This window comes from Gracilinanus agilis, chromosome 2, assembly GCF_016433145.1.
Source record: "Gracilinanus agilis isolate LMUSP501 chromosome 2, AgileGrace, whole genome shotgun sequence".
NCBI lineage: Eukaryota > Metazoa > Chordata > Mammalia > Didelphimorphia > Didelphidae > Gracilinanus > Gracilinanus agilis.
In genome coordinates this window covers 478,186,009-478,211,692 of record NC_058131.1, presented here as the reverse complement: position 1 = coordinate 478,211,692, position 25,684 = coordinate 478,186,009, and the positions used below count along the sequence as shown (strand labels likewise).

At 37.3% G+C, this 25,684-nt stretch overlaps 1 protein-coding gene across 1 annotated transcript in view; it reads left to right on the top strand.

The window, feature by feature from the left end:
* DPF3 (double PHD fingers 3) overlaps positions 1-25,684 on the top strand; it is a 414,482-nt gene that overhangs the window by 171,856 nt on the left and 216,942 nt on the right. The window contains exon 3 of the mRNA XM_044659971.1: positions 23,577-23,684. Coding sequence (XP_044515906.1) covers positions 23,577-23,684 — 108 coding nt within the window. The remainder of the gene's footprint in view (positions 1-23,576; positions 23,685-25,684) is intronic.

Sequence of the window (25,684 nt, the reverse complement as noted above, 5' to 3'; positions counted from 1 at the left end):
ATGATATGATGGTCTACTTAAAAAATCCTAGAGAATCAACTAAGAAGCTGGTAGAAATAATCAACAACTTTAGCAAAGTTGCAGGATACAAAATAAATGCACATAAATCATCAGCATTTCTATACATTTCCAACACATTAGAGCAGCAAGAAGTAGAAAGAGAAACACCATTTAAAATCACCCTAGACAATATAAAATACTTGGGAATCTATCTACCAAAACAAACACAGCAATTATATGAAAACAACTACAAAACACTTTCCAAAAAAATAAAACTGGATCTCAATTGGAAAACCATTAATTGTTCATGGGTAGGACGAGCTAACATAATAAAAATGAACATTCTACCCAAATTAATTTACCTATTTAGCGCCATACCTATCAAGCTACCAAAAAACTTCTTTACTGAATTAGGAAAAACTATAACAAAGTTCATTTGGAATAACAAAAGATCAAGAATATCAAGGGAAATAATGAAAAAAAAATGTGAAGGAAGGGGGCCTAACAGTAGCAGATATTAAACTGTACTATAAAGCAGCAGTCATCAAAACAATATGGTACTGGCTAAGAGATAGAGAGGAGGATCAATGGAATAGACTGGGGATAAATGACATCAGCAAGACAGTGTATGATAAACCCAAAGAGCCCAACTTTTGAATCCACTATTTGACAAAAACTGCTGGGAAATTTGGAAAACAATATGGGAGAGATTAGGTTTAGATCAACATTTCCCACCCTATACCAAGATAAATTCAGAATGGGTGAATGACCTGAATATAAAGAGGGAAACTATAAATAAGTTAAGTGAACACAAAATTGTATACCTGTCAGATCTCTGGGAAAGGAAAGCTTTTAAAACCAAGCAAGAGTTAGAGAAAATTACAAAATGTAAATTAAATGGTTTTGATTATATTAAGCTAAAAAGCTTTTGTACAAACAAAAATAATGTAGTCAAAATCAGAAGGGAAACAACAAATTGGGAAAAAAATCTTTATAACGAAAAACTCTGACAGGGATCTAATTACTCAAATATACAAGGAGTTAAATCAATTGTATAAAAAATGAAGCCATTCCCCAATTGAAAAATGGGCAAGAGACATGAATAGGCAATTCTCAGGTAAAGAAATCAAAATTATCAATAAGTACATGAGAAGGTGTTCTAAATCTCTAATAATTAGAGAAATGCAAATCAAAACAACTCTGAGGTATCACCTCACACCTAGCAGATTGGCTAAAATGAAAGAAGGGGAGAGTAATGAATGCTGGAGGGGATGTGGGAAAATTGGGACATTAATGCATTGCTGGTGGAGTTGTGAAATGATCCAACCATTCTGGCTGGCAATTTGGAACTATGCTCAAAGGGCTATAAAAGAATGCCTGCCCTTTGATCCAGCCATACCATTGTTGGGTTTGTACCCCAAAGAGATCATGGATAAACCGACTTGTACGAAAATATTTATAGCTGCGCTTTTTGTGATGGCAAAGAACTGGAAAAGGAGGGTATGTCCTTCAATTGGGGAATGGCTGAACAAACTGTGGTATATGCTGGTGATGGAATACTATTGTGCTCAAAGGAATAATAAACTGGAGGAGTTCCAGGTGAACTGGAGAGACCTCCGGGAACTGATGCAGAGCGAAAGGAGCAGAGCCAGAAGAACTCTATACACAGAGACTGATATACTGTGGTAAAATTGAATGTAATGGACCTCTGTACCAGCAGCAATACAATGACCCAGGACAATTCTGAGGGAGTTATGGTAAGGAACGCTACCCACATTCAGATGAAGATCGGCAGGAGAGGAAACATAGAAGATAAACAATTGCTTGAATGCATGGTCTGAGGCGGACATGATTGGGGATGTGGACTCAAAACTACCACACCAATGCAACTAACAACAATATGGAAATAGGCCCTGAACAAGGACACATGTTACAACCAGTGGAAATGTGTGTCGGCCATGGGTGGGGGGAAGAGTGGGGGGTGAAGGGGAAAGTAGGGGCATAAAGTATGTAAACAGGTTAAAAATGAATATTAATAAATGTTTAAAAAAAAGGAAAACACACTTTGGGATTTCTAAGGACAAAGAAAATACAAAAATCAGCAGGCTGGATGGTGTCTCTAATCCAGATCACAGAATACACAATAATTTTTCCTAATGTATGAGAATTAATACAGTATATGAAAAATAAATTCTCACATCTGTTTGCTTCCATTCGTCATCTGTAAAATGAAGTGGAGAAGACAGTAGCAAACCATTCTGGTATCTTTGTCAAGAAAACCCCAAATAGGGTCACAAAAAGTTAGACACAACAGAAAATGACTGAAGAAAAGAAGTATGTGTGTATGTGATATGTTTCCATATACATAGAGACTAAGGTGTAGCAGCTCAGAAAACTATGACATAATAGAAAAAGCCTTAATTTGAATTCAGGAATATAAGGTTTGAGTTATGGCTTCCCTATCTACCAGTTGTATGATGTTGGCTGCCAATTAGCCTCAGTTTCTCTAATGGAGCTAATAATATTTTCTCTATTCACCTCTCAGGGTTCATAGCATCTAATGAGAGCCTATGATTTTTAGAAATAAAACTGTTATAAAAATCTAAGCTATATAAATGTAAAATTTTACTACATAAGTACAAAATGGGGAAGAATGGCTAGAAATCAGATTATGTGAAAGAAACTTATTTAATGTGGCAGCCAAAAACATTATTTTCCTGATCATTCTAGGTAGTGTTTGCACTTTAAATTACTTTGGATTTATTCTGTCTGCATTTTATACATATTTGTCTATAGACATGTTGTTTTCTAGTGGTAGAATGTAAACCCCTGGAGGGTAGATGTGGTTTCATTATTTTGATTTTGCATGCTACCTGGCACATTCAATAAATGCTTATGGAATTGAATAGATGGGACTGATAGAAGGAAGGACTGATTAAGGGAGGCAGTGATGAGAAGCAAAACAGATTTTTGAGGAAGAACAGGTTAAAAAGAGAAAGAGATAAATGTGAGAAAACAGGATAGAGGGAAATCATAACAGTGAATGTGAATGTGATGAACTCACCCATAAAATGGAAGCATATAGAAGAATGGATTAAAAAACCAGTGTCTGAAAATATATTTACAAGAAATACACTTGAAACAGAGACACACACATATAGAAAAATAAGGAGCTGGAGAAGGACATATTATTCAGGGGTAAAAAAGGCAAGGGTAGTAATCAAGATCTGAAACAAAGCAAAAGCAAAACTAGACTGAATTAAAAGGGATAAGCAGGGAAACTATATGTAGGTAAAAGGAACCATAGACAATGAAATAATGACCAAAAGGAACCATAGACTATAAAACATGAGAAGCAAATATAGCATCTAAATTCTAAAAGGAAAAATTTAAGTGAATTACAGGAGGAAACACGGCAAAACTATATTTGTAGAGGGCCTCAACTTTCCCCTTGCAGAGCTAGATAAATCTAATAAAAAATATACAAGAAAGAAGTCAAGGAAATGAATAGATTTTGAGAAAAGTTAGATAGAATAGTCCTCTGGAGAAAACTAAATGAGAATAGAAAGGAGTATACCTTTTTTTTCAGCACTATCTGGCACCTTTGCAAAAATTGAATATATATCAGGCCATAAAAACCTCAGAGCCAAATACATAAAAGCAGAAATGTTAAGTGCATTCCTTCCAATAAAAATTATATTCAATAAAGAGCCATGAAAACCTGGATTAAAAATTAATAGGAAATCTAAATATTGAATCCTAAGAATAAGGAGGTCAAAGAACAAATCATAGAAACAATCAATAATTTCATTAAAGAGAATGACAACAGTCCTATATTTATGGGATGCAGCCAAAAAGTACTTAGGAGAAAATTTATATCTCTAAACACTCATATCAATAAAATAGAGAAAGAGGAGGTTAATGACTTGCATATGCAACTAAAAAAAAGCTAAAAAAAGAACAAGTTAAAAATTGCAAATTAAACATCACATTGGAAACTCTGAAAATCAAAGGTGAGATGAATAAAACTGAAAGTAAGAAAACCATTAAACTAATAAATAGAATTAGGGTAAAAACTGTGAAAAAACCTCCCACAATAAGATAGCTACACCATTGTTTAACTTGATTAAAAAAGTAAAGAAGAAAACCAAATTAACAGCATCTTAAGTAAAAAGGGTGAATTCAACACCAATGAAGATGAAATCAAACAATTATTAGGAACTATTTTGTCCAGTTATACCCCAACAAAGATCACAATAGAAATTAAAAGGATGCATATTTAGAAAAATATAAATTTCTCAGATTAATAGAAGAGGAAATAGAATACTTAAATAACTCTAAATTGGAAAAAGAAGTTGAACAAACTATAAACAAGTTCCTTGAGAAAAAGGATGAGATTGATTCACATCCCCAGGATTAGATGGATTCACAAGTGAATCCTATCAAACATTTAAAGAACAATTAATTTTTATACTATATAAACTATTTGGAAAAATAGGCAAAGAAAGAGTCCTACCAAATTCTTTTATGACACAAATATAATGTTGATACACAAACCAGGAAGAGCAAAAATAGAGAAAGAAAACTATAGACCAATTTCCCTAATGAATATTGATGTGAAAATCTTAAATAAAATACTACTAAGGATATTATAACAATTTATCACAAAGATCATACACTATGACCAGGTGGGATTTATACCAGGAATGCAGGACTGGTTCATTATATCAGCATAATTGAGCATATCAAATCTGACTCTCCCCTCCCCCATCCCCACCCACCCCGGACATTCACTAGCTGTCTGACTGTGGGCAAACTGTGTTTGCCTTAATGTATTGGAAAAGGAAATGGCAAGCCACTCCAGTATTTTTGCCATGAAAACTCCATATAGGGTCAGAAAGAATTGGACGTGACCAAATGATTAAATAACAACAAATAAACAAAACTACAGCTCTTTGCAGATGATATGATAGTATACTTAGAAAACTAGTTGAAATAATTAAGAACCTTAACAAAGTTGCAGGATAGAAAATAGATGCACATTAATCATCAGCATTTCTATTTATTCTCAACTCAGTCTAGCAGGAGGAGATAGAAAGAGAAATCCCATTAGATAAGAGAGAGAGAGAATATTGTGGGATGTAAAAATGTATAATTTTAATTATATTAAATTTAAAAAATTTAAACAAATAAAAGTCAATGCCACTGAGATAAAAAGAAAGCCCAGGAAGTTAGGAAATTTAAAAAAAATAAAGTTTCTCTGTAAAAGCCTCATTTCTCAAATATATAGAGAATGGAGTCAAATTTATAAGAATAAAAGTCATTCCCCAATTGATAAGTAAATGGTCAAAAGTTGTGAAGAGGCAGTTTTTAGAAGAAGAAATCTTCTAAAATTATTGAAAGTCATGAAAAATGCTCTAAATCATTGTTGATTAGGGAAATGCAAATTAAATAACTTAGTGCCACCTCACAGTTATCACATTGGTTAATATGACAGAAAAGGAAAATGACAAATATTGGAGGGGATGTGGGAAAATTGGGACACTAATGTATTGGTGGTGTTACCAATAGGTCTTAACATTCTGGAGAGCAATTTAAACCATTCCTAGGGGATATAAAACTGTGCATACCTTTTGAGTCAGCAATGCCACTACTAAGTCTTTATTCCAGAAGAAATCAATGCAAAAGGAAAAGGATATATGTGAACAAAAATATTTATAGCAGCTCTTTTTGTGGTGGTAAAGAACTGGAAACTGAGGGGATGCCCATCAATTGGGGAATGATTGAAAAAGTTGTGCTTTTTGATTGTGATAGTATACTATTGTGCTATAAGAAATGATGAGCAGGATGCTTTCAGAAAGACCTGGGAAGACATATGCAAGCTCACACAAAGTGAAATGAGTAGAACCAGTAGGACATTGTACACAGTTTAAAACAATATTAATGATGATCATCTCTGAATGAATGAACTATTCTCTGTAATACAATGATCCAATATAATTCTGAGGAATTTATGATGAAAAATGTGATCCTTGTAGAGAAGGAACTGATGGAGTCTGAATGCAAATCAAAATACCCTTTTTGGAGTCTGAATGCAAATCAAAATACACTTTTTTACTTTATTTTTCTTGTTTCTTTGTCTGTCTTTTTCCTAACATGACTAGCATGGAGATGTTTTGCATGACAACACATGGAAGATCTTTATAAAATTGCTTGCCTTTTCAAGGTGTGGGGAGAAGGAAGAGAATTTGGAACTCAAAATTAAAAAAATGAATGTTAAAAGTTACTTTCACCTGCAACTGAGAAAAAATTAAATTAAAACACACAAAAAAGGATATTTAGGAAGAGGAGTGGGTTGGGGGAAACAAAGTGGCTTCTATTTCAGATACATTGATTCAGGATGATGATGGGTCATAGCAGTGATGTCTAATATACAATTGAAGGCATGGGATTAGAGGTTAGTGGAGAGATGCAGGCTGTATGCGTAGGTCTGGGAAAGTTGAATTTATGAGAAATAATGAGGTAGTCCTCAACAAAAGAAGTTTAGAGAGAGAAGAGGAGAGGGCCCAGCATAAAGCATGGAGTATACTCATCCACCATTGGGTGGCAAGGGGTGGGGGTGAGGGAAGTTGCAGGGCAGGATATAGATCATAGTTCTTTAAAGGAGAATGATAGGTAGAAAGACAGAGAACCACTGACAAAGAAGTATTGCAAAAATCCAGAGAGCATCAAGGAGAGATTGTTCAAACACTGCAGAGAAGTAGAGAAAGATAAGGATGGAGAAAGGGCCATTCAGTATAGCAATAAAAAAATGATCAGAGTGACCTTGGAGAGAGCACTACCCTAATAAACTTGACTACTTCAACTAGAAAAGTTAGAGACTCTGAGGTCTAGTTTTGAGTTTCCTCATCACTAGAAAGCTCAAGATGAAATTATTCTTATGTTTTTCCTTCTAGCTTCACTCTTAAGGAGATGTCCAATTTTCCCATCAACTAAAATATAATCTCCAGAGGGCTTGGACAGATTTCACCCTCTATAAAAATAGTAATAAGAATCAGAGATCACCAAGATACCTTTTAGCTCTGAAATTCTAAAGTGCTTATTAAATACACATTGTGTACTCAGACTGCAGGTAATACTCATCTGATCATTACTATTGAATGTCCTACTGCCCATCAAGGTGAAAGAGAATAGTATTAGCACATAAAGAATTGACTTAGATAAGTAAAGTTTAATGATTCAGGTCACTGCAAGATTAGTATAACTAAGGAAGAATGAAACTGAATTATGCTAGCCCAATTATAGACAGCTGTAGTGGTATAAATTAATTTTCCAGAAATAGAGAAAGGCAAGGGTTATTTATACAGTTGACCTCACTTAGATAACCCTGATATATAAAAATGCAGAATTACCATAACAAGTTAAATCAAGGAGCACTTTGTTTTCTAAAAAGAACTGCTACTAGATTCCTTTAAATAGTAAGATGTCCCTAGTGTATGAAACCTTTCCTGGTCACTCCCAGCTGCTAGAACTATATCCTCTAAGATTATTTTCTCTCTTCTCTGTATTTATCCTATATGTTTTGATTTATATATATTGTTTCCATCACTAGAATGTAAACTTTTTAGAGCAGGAAATATTTTTTGCAACTTAGCATAGAACCTGGCACACAGTAAGTGATCAATAAATGCATGATTAATTGATTTAGAAAAACCAATTTACCCACAACTTTCTAGATGCACATCTAATGTGCATAATGACATATACAGTAACTCAAAGGTAGTAGGATTTAGCCACACATGTCAATTATCCAAAGCAGAGGTGTCAGACACACTGAATGTAGCCCACAACACTCCTTAGTGGACTCCAACAAGATTAAAATTTAATTGGTAAATATTTAACAAAATGAATAAAAATATAATGAAACATAGACAATATAACATTTCAACACTAAGTCAATATACAGCTGGCAGGAATCTTTACCTATGGTTTAGTGGTCCCTGTTTCTATTTGATTTTGACACCACTGATCCAGAGCTATAGTTGATTTTAAGTACCATGGCCAGCTCCACTTAGAAAACATCTTCAGTGACCTGGGGTTACATAAAATAGTATTTGAGAATTTAGAATGAGATTTTATACTTCAAATCATATCTTGGACTCAACTTTCCATTCTCCCTTTTGTGAAAAGGAAGAACCAAAGAAACAACATTCATTTGAAGAGTACTAGATTTCAGAAGACAAATGATAAATTCAGTTTCTTATGTTGTTGTTGAACAGGTAAATGGGAATCAATGTTGGATTCACAGTTCCTCGCCCCTCCCCCCCCAAGAAATCAGTCTCATCAAATGACCTTATATAATCAACTGTGACTAATGCCTTTATATTCAAATATTTTTTGAACAATGAAGGGTAGAGTTAAAACTATCAAATTTAGAATATAGTTGAACTTTGACGGAGCTTTGACCACATTAGAATTGGAACTGTCTTCACTGGTGCAGATCACAACCCATCTGTGCCTGTGTGTCCTTGTTAAATATCCCAGAGCCAGCTGATGATTCAGTGGACAGAATACTGGACCTGGCATCACGAAGACTTGAGTTCAAAGCAACCTCAGACATTTACTAGTTTTGTATGGTCTCAGGACAAGTCATTTAACCACTGTCTACCTCAGTTTCCTCATCTATAAAATGGGGATAAGAGTAACAACTTCTTCCCAGTGTTTTTGTGAGGATATCATTAAATAATATTTCTAAAAAAGTTAGCACAGTGCCTGGGACATAGTAAGTACTTCATAAATGCTTATTTTCTCCTTTCTTCCATGAAGCCTCTGTAAGGGGTCTATCCAATGTGCTGGAGACCCCCCTCTGAGTCTTATTTTTTTTAAACCTTCCATCTTAGAATCAATACTGTGTATTGGTTCTGAGGCAGAAGAATGGTAAGGGCTAGGTGATGGGGGTCAAGTGACTTGTCCAGGGTCATATAGCTAGGAGATGTCTGAGGCCAGATTGGACCCAGGAGCTCCCATCTCTAGGCCTGGCTCTCAATACACTGAGCCACCGACCTGTCCCCTGAGTTTTAGTATTTTGAAGATACCAGTACACTTATTGGAAAGTCTGTCTGCTGTTCCTTGGTCTTATTTCATGACTAATCCATCTTCTTTTTGGGACATGTTTGTCCACGATTGTTTTTTAAACTCCACTTCTTATGCATCAGTGGCAATATTCTGCAATCCTTTTACTTCCACTATGCATCATTCCATTGCTTTAGAGGCACCTGAGACTGATTTTTTAATTCATGGTATTCCACAGTTGATTTATATAGAATACTTGTGTGGAAAAAAGTGAGTTTTGGCTATAGGAAACAGCTTGAGATTTTCCATTGTACTGAACAGTTTCCCAAATATTATTCAAATTGCTCCCCTTTAATTCAAATCTGGGCTTAGCTCACTCACTATCCATCTGTTTTTTCCTCATGAAATATGAGCCCAATCCCCTTTGAGAAGTCAGACTTCACTAAGGAGGTCCTCTGGAGTGAGGTTTGATTCACTTGACCCAATGACATTCTGTAGAGAAGAGTGTCTGGGAAATCTTACTCTCTACACAGCCTTCCTTTTTGATTTGGATTTTACGTTATTTGGACCTCTTTCATGAAAGTAGTGAACAACTTTGGTGAGCAAACATATTCCTATTTTATTACTTGCTTGATATTAGTTATGAGATGATTAATGAATAGTTATCTCTGGATATATCTATTAAGTAATACCAATCTAAATATATATCTATTAAGTGATACTAATAGCTAGTGTGTAGGTTTTAATTATGGTATTCATTCAATTTCACAACCATCCTATTAGGTAGATGCTATTATTATTCCTATTTTACAGATGAGAAACCTGAGACTGAATTAGTTTGAAATGACTTACCAGAGCTCACATAGCTAGTAAGCTTCTCAGTCAGTATTTGAATTCAAATTTTCCTGACTATAAATCCAGAGCTTAATTCCCTAACACCATTTAGCTGCCTCCATTTGCATTGGGGACACCTTTGTCAGAGTAAAGCCTTTAAGGCTTTGTTTTGCTTTATTGAGTCAATTATTTATTGATTTTTATTTCTTGGTTATTAGCAAACAATAAACAAAAATGTGACTGTGTATTTTCTGTACCTCTTTATCAGTCATACACCAGGAAAGAAGTGGTGTGCTGAAGAGGACTGCCTGTAGTAGGCAATAGCCTACTATATTTTCATGAAGAATACCTTCAATACATGCATTCTCATAAAACATTAAAAATATATTTGTTGTTGTCTTTTTGTATATATCACAGTCATCCCGCCATGCTTCATTGGATGAAACATTTCCTTGTGACAAAAACAGTTAAGCAAAAGCATATTATGTGAACACATGGGTTGAAGCGGACATGATTGGGGATGTAGACTCGAAACTACCACACAAAGGCAACTATCAACAATTTGGAAATAGGTCTTGATCGATGACACATGTTAAAACCAGTGGAAATACACAGCAGCCATGGGGGAGGGAGCTCGGGGGGGTGAAGGGGAAAGTAAGAATGAATTATGTAACCATGTTAACTTTTCTAAAAAATAAATATTAATAAATGTTTATTAAAAAAGCATATTATGTGGTGTTCATACCTGAAATTGTACACAATATTTTGTCATAGCAATCCCCTGCCTCTTTGCTGTGATGGGAGAAGTATGCTTCATTTTATTTCTTGTAGGACCTTTATTAGTTTTTCAATTGCTCAGACTTTTATTTAATTTTTTTTTAGAGCTTACTGTTGCCATTATGCATATCACTCTCTTGGTTTTACTTAATTTGATTTGTATCATTTTACACATATCTTCTGATATTTCTCTGAATTCTTCATATTGATTGTTTTTTCCCCAGAATAATAACATTCTGTTGTATCCATATGGTATAGTTTTTTTCAGCCATTCCCCAATTTGTGAGAGTCTACTTTTTTCTATTTCTTTGCTCCCACAAAAAGTGCTACTTTGAATAATTTGGTATGTATTGGATCTTTATTTCTCTCTTTGATTTCACTGGGGCTATATTCCCAGGAATGAGTTTGTGGGGTCAATGGATATGGAAAGTTTAGTCACTTTATTTTAATAATTCTAAAGTGTTTCAATAATTGCCTCACTCATAGTTTCACCAAAAGTTTATTATCGTTCCTATTTTCTCTTAGTCCCTCAAGCATCTACTATTTCTTTTCTTAAAAATCATTTCTGCAAATTTGCATGGCATTGAAGTGAAACCTCAGAGTTATTTTAATGTAGATTTTCTAAATGAGTCTTTGTACTTTCTGTGTAGTTACTTTCTTCTTTTGGATTTCCCTTTTGGGTGTCCCTTGATTTAATTTTTCTTCATATTGTTTGATATCTTCTACTATTAATCATCTTGGGTCACAGTTCTTGATTTGGTATTTTCTATCAGGACTAGGCTTTATAATCTTGAATGGAATGGTTGGACTGGCTCCTGTTACTGACTTTCACCTCCCCCACTATGTCTAGACCTTACCACTCTATTTTCATTTTATTCTGTATATATCTTGTTTGTATATAGTTGTATGGATATTGTTTCCTGCATTAGATTATGAACTTTATTGAAAGCAAGGCTACTTTTTGCCTTTCCTTCAATTCCCTGTGCTTAGTACAGGGCCTGGTACAAAGTACAACTTAATAAATATTGATTGATTGATTGTCAATAATCTAAACTCATAATGAGTCACTGGATTGCCAGTGTTCTAAAGTCTTTCAATATTATTTTCTTTAAATTGTTGTAATCATCATGGAAATTGATCCTCTAGCCTACTTCATTTTGCATTTGTTCATGCAAATCTTCTGAAGACTCTCTGAATACTTCATATTTGCCATTTCTTCACAATAATAATTCATTATATTCATATGCCATAATTTCTTAAGCTAGTCCTCCAGCCAATTGGCACCTAATTTTTTGCTTTTAAAAAAGTACTGTTCCCTTTTTCCTTCTCCCCTCATCTTTTGTCCTCCAAATCTGAATCAGTAGATTGGGTGGAGGTCAGTCTATGGTGAAGGTAAACGGTGATTGTGATTGAATGGCTATTGGATTCGATGGGATGGGATGTTGAAAAGGAAGTAGGCATTCCCTTTTAGGATAACATGAAACAAGAGGTAATAAGTTATAGGAAGGAATGTTATAGCTAAATAGAAGCATTAACTCTTTCTTATCTCCTGGATTGATTCAGGTTACTTTTTTTTTTGACTTGTTGCCTTTATTGATTTGAACTCCCAACCAGAAACCTGGGTATATTTTGCTATTGGACATCACAGAGTACCAGCTTCCCATTGAATCATTTCTGGTCATACTATATCTGAAGAAATACTTATTTTTAATAAGAAAACCAACTCATTTTTTCATTTACTAATATTTTATTTTTTAACTCAATTACATGGAAAAACACTTTAAACCTTCATTTTCTTTAAGTTTGAGTGAAATTCTCACCCTCCCTCCTTTGCTCCCCTCCCTTCTCCCAGGGATGACAAGTAATCTGATATAGATTTTATATATGAAATGATTTTAGACATTTTCTGTATTAGTTCTTTTGTGAAAGAGAACTTGAACAAATAAAAGAAAAGTGAAGAAATAAAGTGAAATATAGTATGCTTCAATCTGCATTCAGAATTCATCAGTTCTTTCTCTGAAAGTGTATGGAATTTTTTTATCATGAATTCTTGAGGATTTTCTTGGATCACTGTATTGCTAGGAATAGCTTAGTCATTAAAAAATGCTCAGCATATAATATTGCTGTTTCTGTGTACATTGTTTCCCTGCTTCTGCTCACTTCACTTTGCATCAGTTCATGTAGGTCTTTCCAAGCCTTTCTTAAATCATCATTCATATCATTTCTCACAGCACAGTAGTATTCCATTATAATCATATACTATAACTTGTTTGGCCATTTCCCAACTGATGTACATCCCCTCAGTTTCCACTTCGCCACCACAAAATGAGCTGATAAAAATATTTTTGCACAAAGAGGTCCTTCCCCCCTTTTTAATGTCTCTTTGGGATATAGACCTAGTAGTGGTATTGTTGGGTCAAAGGGTATGCACAGATTTAAAGCTCTTTGGGCACAGTTCAAGTCACTCTCCAGAATGATTGGATCAGCTCACAACTCTACCAGCAGTGCATGAATGCCCCAATTAACAAATGTATATTCTGCAACAAATAAATAGCAGTAAACCCAAAGTCCTCAGAAATTTTATAATGAGTACAATGACATTGTACTAGGACTGAGAAACCATATTGGTGTGTCCAGTAATTCCTATCCTAGCTCATATTTTACTTGGATCTTCAGGGCATGGATTTCAATGACTCTGGAAGAGAGAGCAAGGCTGGGTGACTTTGTGCAGTTTTGCCTCATTTAAATCCAATTCATACATAAGTCAAGAAGTCACCCCATGATGTCACTGGTTCTCTCTTAAAATGAAGGATGAACAACAATAACTCTCTCTGTGTAGTCTATATGCTAGAAGAGTACTTCTGCTGGTCTAGGCAGTGGTTACAGACTCCTGGTTAGGATATTTAATCCGAATTTTTCATTTTACAGATGAAGAAACTGATTCTTCCTACTACGTAGACTATTTGGGGAGACTGTTTGTAACAGAGTTGTCCAAAAAGAGACTAGGCTGCCTCATGCAGACTCTGCAGGTGGTCAAGTAAATGTTGGTAGATCCCACTACTCAGAGGATGTTTCAATGGAGGAAAGTGGAACTCCCCTCTCATGCTAAGAGTCTTTCACCCTACAAATTGTTTAAGGAGACAAGTGCTTGACTTCTCTATTTCAAAACCATGTTTCTAAAACATACTTTATCCCTGCTTTTTTATTAGCTTGCCTGTGGATTTGCCAGAGATGTAGTCATAGTATTCAGGACCAGCTGGCTGACTGTGGATCTGGGCTTCTCCAATTTGTCCTTCTCTATCTCAGCAATTCATAGATACTCTGCTGACCACCTATGTACCTGGCCCACCATACAGATTTTTTCTGTAGGATTTTATTTTATTTGCTGGCATGTAATTTATGGGTCTGAAGAAAGGAATATGTATATAAACTACTTTTAGAAGCAGCTTGAAGAATCATGAAGTTATTAGCTGGAAAGCATATACATATATATGTAGGTAAATAAATTGTGGGACAGCTATGTGATGCTGTATGAGACTTGGAGTCAGGACAACTTGAGTTCAGATATGGTCTCAGATACATACCAGCTGTGAAATCCTGGGCAAGTCACTTAACCTCTGCCTGCCTCAGTTTCCTTATCTATAAAATGGAGATAATAATAGTACCTACTTCCTAAGATTTTTTTGTGTGGAACAATTGACACAGAATATTAAAATATTTTGCAGGACTTACAATGTTATATAAATGCTAGCTATTATTACTATGAGTATTATCAGGAACTTGATCCCCTTTCTTGAAAAGGTTAACTTCTTGAAAGTTAAATTGGCTTATTATTCCTTGGTTGTTGTCCTGTCACTTCAGTTGTATCTGACTCTTTGTGATCCTCTTTGGGGTTTTCTTGGCAAAAATACTGGAGTGGTTGCCATTTCATTCTCTAGTTCATTTTTACAGATGAGGAAAATTTGGTTAAGTGACTTGCCCTGGGTCATAGCTATGAAGTGTCTGAGGGTAGATTTGAACTCAGGAAGATAAGCCTTCCTGACTTTAGGCCTGTTACTCTATACACTGTACTATCTACTTTATTCCTTAGCTCTCTTCTTCCCTCTCTTTCATATTCAATTGTATTTATTAAGTATTTATTAGTACTTAGTATTTATTACTAACAGGTATTTATTAACAAGTATTTATTAAGCTCCCATTATATGCCAGACACAATACTAGACATAGGGGATACAAAGACGAATTAAAATTACTTCTGCCCCCAGGTGTCTTATATTTTACTCACAGAAACAACATACACTTATGTATAAAAATAAATACAGAATGTGCAAAAAGTAAGTAATTTCTGGAGATGGATGGGGGAGAGGGGATACTTAGAAAGACATGCCAACTGAATCTTTTTCCCCCCTTCAAACTCTTACCTCCTATCTTACTATCAGTTCTAAGACAGAAGAGTGGCAAGGGTTAGGCAATCAGAATTAAGTGACTTGCCCAGGATCACATGGCTAGAAGGTGTCTGAGGCCATATTTGAAAGCAAATCTTCCTAACTTCAGCCTGGTGCTCTCGTCTTCTCTACTGTGTTACCTACCTGCCCCACACAAGTTATGAATTAAGGACAGGAAAGAGAATTTTCTAATCATGGCACATAGCCTCCTATCCCTGCCCCTAGATTCAGGCCTCTGGGTTAACTTTCTAGCAGCCTACTTGACCTAGTAGCATGACTACTTCCTCCTCCCTTTCCCTTTCTCTGTCCGCCACACATAGTATTTGAGTTATGTCTCTCCTGTACTAATGAGATAAACAACATAACTCATGGCAGGCCCTGCTATTTCCTCTATAAGCAAAAGGCTGGATCCGAATGCATTTGCCCTATAAAGGTACGATTGCACTAGTCAGCCCAGAAAGGCAGAAAAGGGACTTCGAGCCCCTAAGAGAGTTTCTGTAGATATTAGCTCATCAAGTGGAGGTTGGATCCAAAGCAGACATTCTAGGGAGGTCTGCTCCCAATTCCATAGGCTAAAACATAAACAAAAGTCCTGTTGGGGGAACAAAGGTTGGAAAACTCAACTCTGCTGTGCTGCTAGCTACTTCTGTCAACTCCTTCAGACTAAGTCTTGGACTGCCTTCCAAACTGAGTAGTTTTATGGGCTCAATAGCAGTAGTAATAGGCCAAAGACATGATGTTTCAGGGATGTTGTTTCCTTTCTGGGTTTGTACCCTTGACCTAAGGGCAGCTCGGTGGCATGCTGGAGAGAGTGCAGGGTCTGGAGTCAGGAAGACGCCTCTTCCTGAGGTCAAATCCAACGTTAGACACTTCTTGTATGAGCTGGGTAAGTCACTTAACTCTGCCTCAGTTTCCTCATCTATAAAATGAACTGGAGCAGGAAAAGGCAAAGCACTCCATTATCTTTGCCAAGAAAACCCCAAATGGGGTAATAAAGAGTGGGGCACACTTGAAAAGACTGAAAAACAACAAAAAACTAATCTAGATCTTGAATTTGCTTTGGGACTGGGGTGACTTGGAGCTTCTTCAAAATAATTCTTTACTCTTAGTGATAGTACCCATTGGGATGTGGATTGAGATTAGCTACAGTCTTTTCTTTCTTTCTTTCTTTCTTTTTTTTTAATACATTTTGATGCTATTAAAAAATATCACTGTGACTTCCCAATGGCTCCACTGCAAATAGAACACTCCCCCCTTTACAAAGAAATACAGTTAAATGAAGGAAACAAACATATTGGCCAAGTCTGTCAATGTGTGTCCTACATTCTGCACCTACATTCATTCACCTTTCTGAGGAGAGACCAGAGGCATATTTCCCATTTGTCCTCTGAAGTTATGATTGGTCACCATTTCTGAAATCTTCCAATATTTTTCTTTTACATTATTAGGGTCATTGGGTGAATTATTTTCCTGGGGTTCTGCTTAATTAGCTCTGTTTCAATTCACTCTAGTCCTCCTAAGATTCTCTGAGTGCTTCACCATAATTTCTTGAGATTTGTGAGAGGATATTCCATTCTTTCAAAAATAATATTTCATTTTTGGCAATTACTTACAAAAATAATTTTTAACAATTGCTTTTAAAAAATTTAAGTTCCAAATTCTCTGCCTCTCTTTTCCCTCCCAGAGATGGTATGCAAATTGATATAGATTATACACACATGATTATGCAAAATATATTTCCCTATTAGTCATGTTGCGGAAGAAGACAAATACAAAATATGAAAACAAACAAACAAAAAAACCCACAAAGAAAATAAAGGGAAAAGTAGTATGCTTCAACCTGCAATCTCCATAAGTTATAGATAGTATTTTTCATCATAAGTTCTTTGTAATTGTTTTATATTGTTGTATTGCTGAGAATAGTTAATTAAGTTATTCACAGTTGATCATTATACAGTATTGCTCTTACTGTATACAATTCTCTACTGATTCCGCTCATTTCACTTTGTATTAGTTCATGTAAGTCTTTCCAGGTTTTTCTGAAAGCACACTGGCTCATCATTTCTTATAGTACAATAGTATTCTACCACAATCATATGCTACAACTCGTTCAGCCATTCCCCAATTCATGAGCATCTCCTCAATTTACATTTTTTTGCCATCACAAAAATGGCTGCTATAGATATTTTTGTACAGGTAAGTTCTTTCCCATATTTTGGAAATCTCTTTGGCATGCTGACCTAGTAGCAGTATTGTTGGATCAAAAGGTGTGCATAGTTTGCTCTTTGGACAGAGTTCCAAAATGCTCTCTGGAATGGTTGGATCAGTTCACAGCTCCACCATCAGTACATTAATATCCCAGTTTCCCCACATCCCTTCCAATATTTTTCATTTTCCTTTTCTGTCATATTAGTCAATCTGATAGGTGTGAGACGGTACCTCAGTTATTTTAATTTGCATTTCTCTACTCAATATGATTTAGAGCAGTGGTTCCCAAACTTTTTTGGCCTACCGCCCCTTTCCAGAAAAAAATATTACTTAGTGCCCCTTGGAAATTATGAAACTATTTATTAAACTCAGAATACAGTGTAATACAAAAAAAGTGTGGCCATCACCACCACACTGGATCACTGCAGCACTCACCAGGGGGCAGTAGTGCCCACTTTGGGAATCACTGATTTAGAGCATTTTTTCATGACTATAGATAGCTTTGTTTTCTTCTTCTGAAAACTGCCTGTATTCTTTGACCACTTATTAATTCGTAAATGATTTGTATTCTTACACATTTGACTCAGTTCTCTCTATATATCTGAGAAATGAGGCTTTTATCAGATACTGGCTATAAAATCTAGTTTTCTGCTTCCCTTCTAATCTTGGTTGCATTGGTTTTATTTAGGCAAAACCTTTTTATTGTACTATAACAAAAATTATCCATTTTATATCTCATAAGACTCTCTATCTCTTGTTTTGCCACAAATTCTTCCCTTAACCATAGGTTTGCCCTGTAAGCTATTCTACGCTCCCCTAATTTGCTTATGGTATCACCCTTTATATCTAAAGCATGTACTACCCATTTTGGCTGTACCTTGGTATACAAGGATATCCCATTCCTAAGGATAAAGAAAGGGGCCTGTGTGAGAAAATTTCCTCTACTGTTGCAGGCATGCAGGCAAGCAATTTTTTCTGTAATTTATAGTCTAAGTTGCCTAGAATAAACACTCTGCCTGTGCTGCACGTAAGGACAGCAAAAGCAGAGTAAAATGCAATAGGGAAATATTTAATAAAATAAACAAAAATGTAATGGAACATAGATAATATCACAATTAAAAAAATAAGTCAATATGCCAGCAGCAGGCCCCTGTTTCTATTTGGGTTTGACACCACAGGCCTAGAACAGTGGTGCCAAACTCAAATAGGAAAGGGATCCCTGTGGGCTGCATATTGACATTTTGTTATTTGCTATTGTTCAGTGGTTTAAGTCATGTCCAACTCTTCCTGGCCCCTTTTGGGGTTTTCTTGGCAAAGGTGCTGGAGTGGCTTGCCATTTCCTTCTCCAGCTCATTTTCCAGATAAGGAACTGAGGCAAATAGGATTAAATGACTTTCCCAGGACCTCACAGCTATGAAGGTCTTCCTGACTCCAGCATGGTTGCTTGATCCAGTGTGCCATTTAGATGCATATTAATTTAGAAAACCACAAATGCACAATAGCTATGTTGTACTGTATTTTTATTTATTTTGTTAAACATTCCCCAATTATAGAGAAACCCCCCCTTACCTTCTGTCTTAGAAGTGATGTTAAATATCTGTTCTAATCCAGAAGAAAACATATGATTTATCACTTGTTTATATAGGTATATGATTTGGGGTTTGGGTTTTAAAAGATTACTCTATTACAAAAATGAATAATATGGAAATAGGTTTTGAGTAATAATACATGTATAACTAAGTGGAATTGCTTGTCAACCCTGGGAAGGGGGAAGGAAGAGGGGAGGGAGACAACAAGAATCCTATGACCATGGAAAAAAATTAAAAAATAAAACCTAAAAAGTATCTGTTCTAAGTCAGAAGAGCATAAGGGCTAGGCAGTGGGGGTTCAGTGACATGCTCAGGGTTACACTATCAGGAAGTGTCTGGGACTAGATTTGAACCCACAACCTCCTGTCTCCAGGTCTGATTCTGTATCCACCGAGCCACCTCTTGAAGTTACATTTTAATTTGGTTTCTACACACTCAGAAGTTTTTTTTGGGCTGCGTGAGTCCCATTGGCTGTGAGTTTGACACTTCTGGCTAGAGCACTGAGAAACTGGTTAAGTGAAGTGTCCAGGGTCCCACAATATATGTCAGGGAAGGGATTTGAATCCAACTCTTCTGAGCTTTGAGGCAAGTATCTATCCTATATGCTACAACCATGCTGTTTTTCTTAAAAGTATAAAAGCTCATATCAAGGGCTGACTTTTAAGAGATCACTTTTCTGCTATGTTTGAAACCGTGATCCTTGGACTGGAGATAAATTTTTTAGCACTAGGTTTGAGGCCACCAGGTGAGAGGTAGAGAGGCAGCTGCTCTTTATTCTTGCTCTCTACCTCCTGAGGTAAATGGCCCACTGGTCCTGGCTCTGTCTCAATAATTTTTGCCTTCATATGCCACATTTGCCAGTCATTTTCCTAGTTGGTGGAAATTTCCTTTCCTTTCAGGACTTTGCTACTACAAAAATTGTTTCTAATAAATAATTTTGTATATATTCATTGCTTGAATAGATGGCAGCTAATTCTTGGATAGGTTGCACAGTGGATAGAGTGCTGAATTTGGAGTGAGGAAGATTCATTTTCATGAAATCAAATCCAGCCTTAGAAACTAGCTGTATGACCTTGGGTAAGTTGCTTAGCCCTATTTGCCTCAGTTTCCTCCTCTATAAAATGAACTAGAGAAGGAAATAGCATACCATTCAGGTATTCTTGCCAAAAAAATTCAAATAGAGTCAAGAAAAGTGGGATGCAATAGAAACAAGTGGACAACATAAAAAAAACCCATCCATATTTTGAGTTTCCATTGTGACTGGGGTGATTTCAAGCTTCCTCAAGACAATTCCTTATTTTTATTGATAGTATCCATTGGGATATGGTCTGAGACTAGGAAATGGCAAAGCACTCCAGCATCCTTGCCAAGAAAACCCCAAATGAAGTTACAAAGAGTTGGCTATGACTAAACACCTGAAGAAGACAACAAAAACGTTAGATTTAGAGTCAGGAAGACCTCAACTGGTTATTTCCACTAGCTTTTTAGTTGATTCTCTAGGATTCTTTAAGTAGACCATCATATCATCTGCAAAGAGTGATAACTTGGCTTCCTCATTGCCTATTTTTATACCTTCAATTTCTTTTTCTTCTCTAATTGCAGAAGACTTCAACTGGCATCTGGCCTCAGACTCTAGCTTCATGACCCCACAACTTAACCTCTTTGTATACCTCAGTTTCCTCACCTCTAAAATGGGTTTGATGTTAATAGCACTTAACAACTCTTGTAGGGTTGTTGTGAAGATCAAATGAGATAACACAGGCAAAATTCTTCAAACTCTACTCTGTAAATCTGAGCTACATAAGGACTTTTTCTTTTGTCTTTGACCTCATTGGGCTATCTGCTAGCCTCAGGCTTAAAAAGTATGCTTTCTAAGTCAGTTCTGAGTCTTCTCATAAGTCTGAGGCTCAGCTTGCTGTTCCTAGACTGAACCATTCCCAAATCCTATGAAGGAACAATCAGGGGAATATAAAAGGGGCCCAAAACGAATTCAACTTCAATGGAGTTTTCAGGATCATAGGCTGTCTCATGTGCAGAACCCTGAGCAGGATGAAAGCCAGCCTAGCCTGTCTGCAAGATGGGCCAACTCTTTACAAAGCTGTCAACACCAATAGTAACACTTCTCACAGCTGAAATTCATGTGTCAATAAGAGCAAGGACAGCAGAGAAGGGTAGGGGTTAGTCCCCAGTGCAAGAGTCCTAAAAGAGGGTTGGCATGTTTATTATTGAGTAAAATAAGTCAAATTGTGAAATTCTATGAACTTTTTTCTCTAAGCTCAAAACCATTCAGAAAAGCAATTCTTCATTCTCTTGCCTGACCTTCTACTACATTTATTTACATTATGTATTTTACAGTTTGGGTCGTCATGCTCCTATGTTGCTTATCTATACCTCCAGTCCTTGGATATGCTTGCTGGGGCTCCCACCTGCTTGCTAACATACATCCCTGGCTTGTTTTTGGTTTCTCAGCCCTGGAACCAACACTGCTGTAGACAACCTCATCTAGACCATACCTCCCTCAGAAATATGTTTGTGAGTGTAAGGAACATTTAAGAACTTTGACCACAATTGGACTTTGGGGAATGTAGTGTGTCAAACTACTATTTTACTGGGTCTCTTCACCTCCTTGTCAACCAATCATTTATGTCTGGGGACTCAGTGTTTCCCAACTGTGAAAGAGGAACAGTCCTCAGGACCCATTATGATAAGGAACATGGTATGTTGTAATGGAATAAAATATAAAATCTTTGAAATGACAAGTCTTGACGAGCCTTTTCTCAAGCTTGTAGGGACCTTGATGGGTTTTTTTAGCCATTAAATAACTTGGAACAAAAGAGAAATAACAGATCAGAAAGATTTGACTTTCAAAACTGATCACAGCCTTTCAGACTAGGAGGGTGTAGGCACTCCCTGTTTGAAGGTATTGATAACAACTTCCCTTTGGAGGCACCTCATAGTTGAAAAGTAGTCTTCTCATATCTCTGAGTGGTATCGAGTAGAAGGGCTATAGCTTTCATTTTGCAGTTGTGATCTCCATCTGGGCATGGTTAGAGGGTCAAACCTGGGAGACAGGATGGTATGGGTTTAAATTGCTCTTCTGAAATAGAGTGGATGTGTTATTGTTCAATTGTTTCAGTTGTGTCTGACTTTTTGTGTGACCCATTTGAGGTTTTCATGGTTTTGGGCTGGTTTGCCATTTCCTTCTCTTCTTCATTTTATAGATAGGGAAGGGTTAAATGACTTGCCCTGGGTCACACAGCTAGGAAGTGTATGGGGACAGGTTTGAATTCAGGAAGAGGAGTCTTCCTTATTGTAGACAGGTGGTGCAGTAGATAGTAGATGTGCAACTCTGGAAAAGTTATTTAATCTCTCCATGCATCCAGTCTATAACACTTTAAGACTGTAGGTTACCTTCTCCTTCTCCTCCTCTTCTGTCTCTGTCTCTCTCTCTTTTCCCTCTCTCCTCTTTCCCCTTCTCCTCTCTTCTCTTCCTCTTCTTTCCCCCTCTTTTCTCTCCATTCTATTCCTAAAAACCAAATAAACAAAAAAGTCTGTTACTTACTTGGAGGCATATAAGATTCCAGCTATCTTTAAATTCTATAATCTTAAATCAGAAAGCAGGTAACATCTGAATTGGCAGAAGGTTTGATCACTAGGAATTTCCTACACCAAAGGTGTCAGGTAACATTTCCCAAGATATCCAGGACTAGATTAAAATGTAATTGGGAGCCAGCTGGGCGGCTCAGTATATTGTTATGCCAGGCCTGGAGATGGAAGGACCAGGGTTCAAATCTGGTCTCAGACACTTCCCAGCTGTGGGACCTTGGACAAGTCATTTATCCCCAATTGCCTAGCCCTTACCACTGTTCTGCCTTGGAGTGAATACACAGTATTGTTTCTAAGATGGAAGGTAAGGGTTTAAAAAACAAACAGACAAACAAACCAAGGATAGTAATAAGATTTTAAAAATATCAATTCTTAAAATTTCATCTTAGAATTAATATGTTTATTGGTTCCAAGGCAGAAGAGCAGTAAAGGGTAGGCAATGGGAGCTAAATGACTTGCCCAGGGCCACACAGCTAGGAAATGTCTGAGGCCACATTTGAACCCAGAACCTCCCTGGTTCTAGGCCTGGCTCTCAAACCACTGGGCCAACTAGCTGCCCCTGGTAATAACACTAAATAGATTTTCCCTGAAAAATAGAAGAGCGCCATCCAAGTCTCTTCTTTAGTGTGGTGTGTTATTCCTATACACATAGTTGCAATCATTAGCATTAACTCTTAGGGAAACTGAATTTAACTAGAGAGCCTTTGCTTTTGGGACATTGACATTTTCTACATATTAAGGATCTTCCCTGGACCACCATTCTGCCCAGTTCGAGAGATTGAGAAGCCCAATAAACAGAGAGTTCCAATGAGGAGTCCGAAGACCTTAGTGGCATGACATCTGGGCTCTATCTAGTCTTGGCTCTGTCACTACTAACTTGTGTTATCCTGAGCTAGTCACTTACCCAGAATTGTTTCTTCACCTGGGAAAAGAGGGGTTTGGGTCACAAGAAGAGATCGGGCATGACTGAACAGCAACAAAAGATTCTGTCTGGTTCTGGCATTCAGTGATTTCATTTCACACTTTTGTCTTGTTTTATTCCCAGGCCTAGCACCAGGACAGCTGTACACATACCCTGCCCGCTGCTGGCGCAAGAAGAGACGACTGCACCCGCCTGAAGACCCCAAGCTGAGGCTACTGGAGATAAAACCTGGTCAGTCTCATTAGGAGCTCAGCTGGGCTGACACTGGGCAGGAGGGTGGAGGCGGGGCTGGGGGCTAGGTGAGAGAGGGGATAGTGTGGGAAGGGAGAGCAGCTGTTTTCCCTTGCCCTCTCCTCTTCTGCTTTTGTTCATTGATGCTGCAGGAATTGGTTTCTCCATTAGAGGAACAAAGAATGACCGAATGACCAGGTGACCTAATTAAGTGTGGATATACAGTATGTTTTCTCACATGACTAAACACATGTGTGTATGTGTGTATGAAATATTTCCTTTCTCTTGGTTTCTCCCTTTCCTTCTTTCTCTCTTCCTTTCCCTTCTCTTGCCCTCTTTCTCCTCCTCTCCCTCTCATTTCTCTCCTTCCCCTTTCCTCTTCCTTTCACCTCTCTCCCTCCCCTTTCCTCTCCCTCTCATATCTCTCCCCCTTTCCCTCTCATCTCTTTTCTTCACTTTCCCTCTTCCTCTCATCTTTCTCCCCTCCTTTTTTCTTCCTCTCATCTCTCTTCCTCCCTTTTCCTCTCTCTCATCTCTTTCCTTGCCTTTTCCTCTCCTTGCCTCTCTCTCCCTTGTCATCTCCCTCCCTCCCTTTTCATCTCCCTGTCATCTCTCTTCTTCCCTTTCCCTCTCCCTCTCATCTCTTTTCCTCCCTTTCCCTCTTCTTCTCATCTCTCTTCCTCCCCTTCCTTCTTCCTGTTATCTCTCTTCTTCCCTTTCCCTGCCCCTCTCATCTCTTTTTATCCCTTTCCCTCTTTCTCTCATCTCTTTCTTTCTCTTTCCCTCTCCCTCTCATCCCTGTCACCCCCTTTCCCTATCCTCATCTTTGTCTATCCATTTCTCTGCCCACCTCCCTTCCTTCTTCCCTTTTTCATTACTTTTCCCATATTCCTGGCTCTGCTTACCATTAAGCTAATAGGAAGAAATAAGGCAGGAACAGACCCCAAGCAGACCTGTTAAGACTCATCTAGGAAGTTGCAGCTAGATCTGAGAGTAGCTTATTCTTTGCTTGCAACCTCTAATAAATTGGCAGAATCCTAGGTTTTGTGTTTCTAAGGTAAACTAACTCTCTCTCTCTCTCTCTCTCTCTCTCTCTCTCTCTCTCTCTCTCTCTCTCTCTCTGCTTTTCTTTCCACACTGCACTGAAGCTTCCCAGAGGAAGGGGGCAGTTCACAAATAAACACATTCCAAGATATGAAACAGAAATGGAGATACTAGTTTTGAAACTTACCCATAGGAAGTTAACAGAACAGCTTAGGAACCTTAAGGATGAACTAGTTTCTTGAAAGAACTGCTTCCTATTGTTAGTCTTATTACTTGGCTGTTAACTTCTACTATTTTGGCCCTTTTCAGAGCAGTCTCTAAAGATTAGCAAACTAGAGAAAATTGCCTTAGATTTTGGGAAGTTCGCCTCATAGTTTAGGGACTAAGTGAACAGAACTTTGAAATGACTCAGGGTTGCTATGGCAGGACAGATAGATGCACTCAGGTGATGTGAAAAAGGCAAATAATAAATAAAAAAGAATAACAAAATGAATCAGCAAGTTAACCCATCTGTCCCCTCCCATCATCAGCTATCCTGCAGAAATGGGATCAGGTTTGGCTAGGAGACATCAAGACCTTCTTTTCCTCCTTAATTTCCACTCTCCCTTTCCACCTTCACCCCCTAGGCCAGTGATTACAAACCTTTTAGAGATCAATTGCCCAAACTGCAACCATCATGCTGCATGTGAGCTGTCCCCTTACTCCAAAGGGGTGTGGGGGAGAGGGAGGAAGTGCTCTCATTGGGCTGCTGGGCAGAGGTGAGTGAAGTGAGAAATGTCCTCAGGCTCCGTGAAGATGGGGAGGAGAGCAGTCCCCCTCTGGCACACATGCCATAGTTTCACAAACCTGGCCCTAAGCCATTCCCCCCCTTCATGTTTCCACTGGCTGTTTTTCTTTCCTTCCTCTCTCCCTCCCTTCCTCTGTTCTCTCTTTCCTCCCTCCCTTCCTCCCTCCCT